This window comes from Bos grunniens, chromosome 24, assembly GCF_055505025.1.
Source record: "Bos grunniens cultivar Pamir isolate PY7600 chromosome 24, Bosgru_T2T1.0, whole genome shotgun sequence".
NCBI classification, from domain to species: domain Eukaryota; kingdom Metazoa; phylum Chordata; class Mammalia; order Artiodactyla; family Bovidae; genus Bos; species Bos grunniens.
The window spans coordinates 24,919,532-24,926,962 of NC_141188.1; the positions used below are offsets into that span (position 1 = coordinate 24,919,532).

General features: G+C 38.0%; 1 protein-coding gene across 8 annotated transcripts in view; it reads left to right on the plus strand.

Moving 5' to 3' along the window:
* The window catches only part of NOL4 (nucleolar protein 4), a 557,406-nt gene extending 551,086 nt beyond the window's left edge, over positions 1-6,320 (plus strand). For all 8 annotated transcript variants that reach the window (XM_086372842.1, XM_086372845.1, XM_086372831.1 and 5 more), the window contains one exon: positions 4,395-6,320. In XM_086372842.1, the coding sequence (XP_086228968.1) occupies positions 4,395-4,588 (194 nt within the window). In that variant the 3' untranslated portion in view covers positions 4,589-6,320. The remainder of the gene's footprint in view (positions 1-4,394) is intronic.
* Positions 6,321-7,431: the final 1,111 nt, after the last annotated feature.

Sequence of the window (7,431 nt, forward strand, 5' to 3'; positions counted from 1 at the left end):
AAACTCCAAGAGGTGGTGAAGGATGGGGAAGCCTGGCATGCTACAGTCCATGGGGTCATAAAGAGTTGGACATGACTGAGCAATTGAACAACAAACTTTTCAGAATGAACATTAAGACCTGCATCATTTGGGTTAAAATACTACATACAGTTGACCTTGAACAATATGGGATTTGAACCATGTGCATCCTCTTCCAGTTTCCCCCTTCCCCCCAATATCAAATACTACAGTTGCACATGGCTTCCCAGGCAGCGCTAGTAATAAGGAAACCGCCTGCCAATCCATAAGACATAAGAGACACGGATTCAATCCCTGGGTCAATAAGATCCCCTGGAGGAGGGCATGGTAACCCACTCCAGTATTCTTGCTGAAGAATCCCATGGACAGAGGAGCCTGGTGGGCTACAATCCAAAGGGTCACAAAGAGTCAGACACTACTGAAGTGACTTATCATGCATGTATGCACACTATTTGCAGTTAATTGACTCTACACAGGCAGAGCAGCCAGAAGGCACATTCGAAGTTTCATGGAGATTTTCAACCATGGCACAGGGTGGGCACCCTTAACCCCCATGTGTTCAAGGGTCAGCTGCACTACACTGCTATATTTAAAGTGGATAACCAACGAGGACCTACTGTATAGCACATAGAACTCTACTCAATGTTATGTGGCAGCCTAGATGGGAGGGGCGTTTGGGAGAGAATACACATATATACGTATGACTGAGTCCCTAAGCTCTTCACATGAAACTGTCACAATAAAAGTTTTTTTAAAAAAATAAAAAATAGGAAAAAAAAGTGTTATGAACCACAAAAAGAAAATTGGCCTTGTCACATTTCCTAAATGTATGCCTTAACATTTGATATTCAAGTCATTTTCTCTTGAAGCATCTAGTGAGACATTTTCCTTTCTCATTTTCTTATTAACTGCTTCTGCTCTTCTAGAACCACACTTTTCAGTGGCATTGTCTGTAATTTGATCAGGTCACCAAGAATGTTTTCGACTTCTTTAAATTCAGTATCTTCATAAATTTTTAAATTTTGCTTTACACTCGACATGCATTCTAATTACGTGATATTGTTTGGGTTAATCCAAACCACTCAAGTATGATACTGACTCAATGAGGCAGAAATGAATATTAGTGAAAAACAGGGAAGGGCTGTTTGAGTAGTCACTAGTTAAATAATTTATTCATTTGTGAATATTTTCTCTTTTTTTTTTGCTTCACTAACCAACCTCATAAGGTTGAAGATTTTAATAATCAACAGTCACATAAAGAAATCCTTGTTCTTCTGATTTATATTCTCAGTCCTAATCCTATAGATCCGAAAAAAAACAAAGGTAATGAAGTCAACTTTCTTCCAAAATGAAAAAAGTAGAGCTGTGAATGGCTTCTCAATTGCTGAGCCATCTAGAGTTTGCCAATGTTACTAATGATCTGAAAGAAAATGAAAGCCATGTTGCAGTTTGTGAGAGTAGACCTCAGAGTAGCCAGAGGTGGGGAGTTATCCATAAACTGCAATATTAGAATGAAATCACAACCTCCCTCACCCCAAAAGGAACTGAAGCCCTTGCCCCACCCTTTCTCAATTCCAGTTCGAGATGTCAGTCAGCATCTTGGCAGCAAAATCACAAAATGTTACACCTTATAAAATAACTGTCAGTCAGTTGGATACTGGGTATCTACATAACTGGGAGGAAAATCTGTTTCATTTTCTTTCATAAAGATTTGTACTAGGCAGAGAACAACACCTGTGGTTGCCAATGGGGAGGGATCAATTGGGAGCTTGGGATTAGCAGGTGCAAACGATTATGTATAGAATGAATAGACAACAAGGTCCCACTATATAGCACAGGGAACTATATTAAATATCCAGGGATAAACCATAATGGAAAAGAATGTGAAAAATATGTGTATGTATGTACATACTTATGAAAGTCTTAGCTGCTTAGTCCTGTCCAACTCTTTGTGACCTCATGGACTGTAGCCTGCCAGGCTCCTCTATCCATGGAATTCTCTGGGCAATAACAGTGGAGTGGGTAGCCATTCCCTTCTCCAGGGGATCTTCCAGATCCAGGAATCACATCCAGGTCTTCAGGCAGATTCCTTACCGTCTGAGCCACCAGGGAAAACCTAATATATATAAATGAATCACTTTACTGTACAACAGAAACAAAAACATGGTAGATCAACTATACTTTAAATATTTACTAGGATTCTCAAATGTAAAGGAAAGAAGTAAAATTTAAAGTTGGTTCATTCAGAGACCCAAACTCCTCTTATGTCATGATGCTTTCTTAATCCACTAAGAATCTCCCAAACAGTAGCTATTAATGATTTGCTTGTTCAGTATTCCCGTTTGCAAGCATGGCACGCCTGCCTCTCCCTTTCAGCTGTTCTATCTGTGTCATGATTCTGTGAACAGGAGAACAAATAGCAGCCAACTCCCGCTAAAAAATCAAAGCTTTGAAAGGCCATGGCAGAAGTGGAGAGAAGTTTCTCCCAGATGTCAGAGTTCTTGAGTACCTCTCTTGTCTCTGTCCTAATTAAATTCCAAGTGAAGCTACTTGCCTCTTATGGGACATTTGCCTCCTGGCTGACAGAAGTCCTTTTCTCCCTTTGGGAGAGAGGGTGGAGGGGGATGGATCTTGACCTGTCTTCATTATGCCTCAGAGAACTAGAAGGATGAAATAACATCCTTCATTTTAGTTTAGGAAATTGAATCTTACTATCTGAAAAATTATAATATGGTTAGGAAAAAATTCTGTTAAAATACCTTCAAGTTCTATAATCACTACAGTTTTGGAGCATGCCTCTACTCATGTGCTTAAGAATATTTTTCAAGGATTTTAAGTTTATTACTGGAAAAGGAAATGGCAGCCCACTCCAGTACTCTTGCCTGGAGAATCCCATGGACAGAGGAACCCGGCAGGCTACAGCCCATGGGGTCGCAAAGAGTCAGACATGACTGAGCGACTAAGCTCTCACTATAAATTTAATAATTATAATAATTGCTTAATGAAAAGTAAGAATATAAAAATGAACACCTAGATATATGTGTGTGCTCTCAGTTGCTCACTCATGTCTGACTCTTTGCAGCCCCATGAAGTTGTCCCCCACCAGGCTCCACGGTCCATGGAATTTTCCAGGCAAGGGTAATAATCATATAAAACACAAATAATTTAAGAGTTTTAAATCACTTTTTTCAGTAAAAATTTCTAAAATGTCATAAAAAAGTAGATATATCATTCAGTTCAGTTGCTCATTCATATCCAACTTTTTGCAACCCCATGGACTACAGCACTCTAGGCTTCCCTGTCCATCACCAACTCCCGGAGCTTGCTCAAACTCATGTCCATCCAGTTGGTGATGTGAACATATGATTATTTTATGCAAATAAATATTGGACATTTGGAGTTTTTATTGGACATGTATACATGTATCTCTCCCTCCCCTCTCCCACTCCCACCTTTCTAGGTCATCACAGAGCACTTGGCTGAGCTCTTTGTGTTATATGACAGCTTCCCACTAGCTATTTTACACGTGGTAGTGTATATATGTCTGTGCTACTCTCTCAATTCATCCCACTCTCTCCTTCAGGTATTTAACAATACCTAAAGCAGCATTCCAAGTCTTATTTATACTAATCATATATATAAGATACACTTCTAAAGTGATACACTTCTAAATTCCAGTGTAGTCAACCTGGTATACAAAGCATTGGCCTGAAACAAAAATACCCAACTCATATCCCTGTTGTGACACTTATAAGTTATTGACCTCTAAATGTATCCTTGAACTCCTGTGGTCCTCGGTTTCTTCTGTTCTAGATTGTGAAGTTTGTAATCTGGAGTCATTAGCCTCACCATATAGGCTATTCTCACTTCTGAATTAGTCAGGTCCAAATGATTTGTTAACAAATGTAGCAAATAAAAAGTGTTCATGATTCCCATCATTTTCCACTAGTCTAGAGAAATTCCTATGCATTGAAGATGGATTTAATATGTACTTTTTGGAAAACTTAAATATTAAGGTATTCAGTGTCTTTATGCAGTAAGAAGCAACCACCAGAGTGGTTGGACCAGAGTCTAAAAAAACTTAACCATTCTTTTCCCATCGTGTCCTTGTCTATCTTTCTGCTGCTGCTGCTACGTCACTTCAATTGTGTCCAACTCTATGCGACCCCATAGACAGCGGCCCACCAGGCTCCTCTGTCCCTGGGATTTTCCAGGCAAGCTATCTTTCTGAGAGCAGGTGTATTTATTTGATTAAGGGTATCAGTAGCTTCTCATGAAAGAATAGCTGAATTACATCAACTAATTTATTTTGTGCTTATGTTCAAGATTCTAGGAAAAAACTTGTTCATGTCTCATCTGTGCTGATTGTTTTCTAGGACCCACTGATCTCAGCATGAAGAGGCAGTTGGCGACCAGCTCAGGATCGTCTAGCAGTTCAAGCTCCAGACCTCAGCTGAGTCCAACTGAAATCAACGCAGTGAGACAGCTGGTTGCGGGATATCGAGAATCTGCTGCATTTTTACTGCGTTCCGCAGATGAACTGGAAAATCTTATTTTACAACAGAACTGAGTCCAACAACGATCCTCTTCACTGAGGTTTAAATTTGCAGTTTCCACTAATGACACTTTGATTTCCCAGCAGAGATGCGTCTGGTCTTAACTGCACAGTCTTAAGAGAAATACTTCCATTATGCCACACTGTCCTTGATCCATAAAGTGATGTGTTTCGGTGCTTCAAAGGAACCCTGGCCTCTGAAGTACTTGAGATACGTTAACGTGTCCAGCCTACTGCTTTTTGTTTCAGTGTGCCAGCATAAATATCTGGGGCAAAAAAAAAAAAAAAAGGCTGTGTATTCCTAATTCAAGGATAAAACAGAAGAAGCTTGTGGTATAAAAAAATAGTTCAAGGTCCAGCTGAAATTAGTGGAATTTGCTACTGACTTACTGGACTGAAAGCTGCAGTATCTGGAGGAAAAAAAAAAAAAAAAGCCAAAATTTCTTGTTGCTACAGGATATAGCAATGAAAAGGATCTTGTATTTTAAAAAAAAAAATGTAATTTTTATAAAAAGAAAACTTGTTTTTCATTCAGAATTGTCATTTTTACTTTGGTAACTTTTTCATAGGTCCTAAAAGAAAACTGTTTTGAGAAACTACTGTAAGTACCTTTTCCACATCCCTTTGCCTTCTCCTCTTTCCAAATTCTTTCTACAAAAAGAACACTTGATGCTGGGGAAAAGATACCCTTACCTATGTTCTTTAAATCGTCACATCAGGAACTACTTCCAAGAGGAGCTTGCATTTCTGCACTCATGCTGTTCTCAAGCATCCCACTCAGCACTGCAGCTTTACCATAGCGGTTTCTCCACAGAATTTTTTTTAATATTCAAAAGAGACATATCATTGAAAAAAAAAAAAATCACACCTTGATTTCTTACAGCTGCTCTCCCCGGATTGCCGCTGCTGTTTTACGGGCATCCTTCTAGCAGCCATTGGATGTTGATGACTGAATGTTAAAGACGTTGCAAGTGACAATCTGAAAATTTGCACTCGTGTGTGTTGTTTTCTTTTCTCTTTCAGAAATAGTTTCCAAAAAGAGACATTACCTCTCCTGAGACGATTTGTATAATTTACACTTGTAGGTAAAAATGATGTAAAGAACTCTCAGTGGATATAGCCACAACTTACAATGAACTGTCCCCTCCTCTCTCCCACACTTGACCCTTATTTTATAGTGTTGGATACACATGAATGGTGTTCTTTGTGCACTGAGGCAAGCCTATTTTTAAAATATTTAGGGAGGAGTACATCCGTTTACGCTTCTTGTACACTTTTTCTGTTGTTTAGCTTCGGTTGGATTACAGATTCTTTGTGCATTCCTGAATTTGCCTTATTTCATGTAAAATTTATGTCATTTGGGTTTTGATAAGTTTAAGGCATCAGTGACATTTCTTAACTACTTGTTACATATAGTTTTTCAAGTAATGACTGTGGTTGTGACCAAGTAATGTGCACTTTTTCTTGTAACTGTGGACATTGCTATGCTTTTTTCTTCTAGTGTTTCTAGAATTACGGTTCCTTACAGTTACGTAAACAAAAAACAAAAAAAAAAACTTTTGTGATACTGTTGGTGAATATAATGTGAAAATCTTATTGAAATATGAGTATTTTGGAAATACATAGATGCACAAACATCTTTTAAGGTGTGGATTTAGAATTTGCTTATTTAATTGAAAATTCAAAATATTGAGGGCTGGTATAATTTTGTTTTGTTGGGTTTAATAAACAGATTTCTGTGTTAAAATACTGATTGTGGAAACTTATAAATTTTTGGAATCATATGAAATATTATTTTGTATCTACATTTAACACAAAATTGACAGTTCAAATATATTTCAAGAGCATCCCAAGGTCCCCCAGAGTCTCCACATGCAGGCTAGTAAATAACTTATTCCAAGGAGTAAAGCAAATTAGCAAACCATAGCTATTTCATTTGATTAAATATGATTTAAGAATTTATCTTTTATTCCCCATTTTAACATGACTAATCTGGCTCTTTAAGTCATATTTAGCATTTTGGGGAAAACTTACCACTTTTAAGTCCCTGTTTTATGCTTTGGTATTTGTTATTGAATAGTATTTGAGGCTTTGGCATGGTTACTATTTCAAAACATAACACCCAGGTTTGGGTTCAACCTATATATAAAAATCCATAATAGTGATCCTTATTAAGCACTTTGATTGGAGAAGGCAAGTGCCAGCAAGGCACTTTTGTTTTCATTTGATTTTCAAGTTATAACTCCCACACCCATCCACCAAGGACTAAATCCCCCCCTGCCTTCTGCTTTTTGCACATTTATCTAGAAGAATGAGTTCCAGGACTCCCACTGTTTCCCTAGGAGAGCTCTGAGGACAAAACCATGTACCACTTTGTTTTCCTTTGTAACTTGTCCCTGAAAAGCACCCTGGTCTTTTTGTAATTCTCTGTCACATCCCCTTTATAAAGCAGTTTGGAGGAACTGGGTGCAGGTTCGTATTTTCATTCAAATGAGGTGATAGAAAACTATCATCCACATGGAGATCACATAGATATTTCTGTCACTTCTGACAGACAGCTTTTCATACAGCCACAGTTTCTTGTCACATATGTATTACTTGATCACACTTAGTAAGAAAACATTTCTTGAAGTAACAGCAGAAAATGCAAACACAAGTAGATACTGAATTTTCCTAAGTTGTATAAAGTAACAACTTGATAAAAAGGGCATTCAGATCATGATAGCCACCATTTACTGATTATTTACACATGGAAAAGGCATTTATTTCCTTTACCTCCGACAACACTAGGAGATCAGGATAGCCACTTTTTATTTTACAACGAGGCTCAAGAAGATGAAGTAACTTGCTAGGAGCCC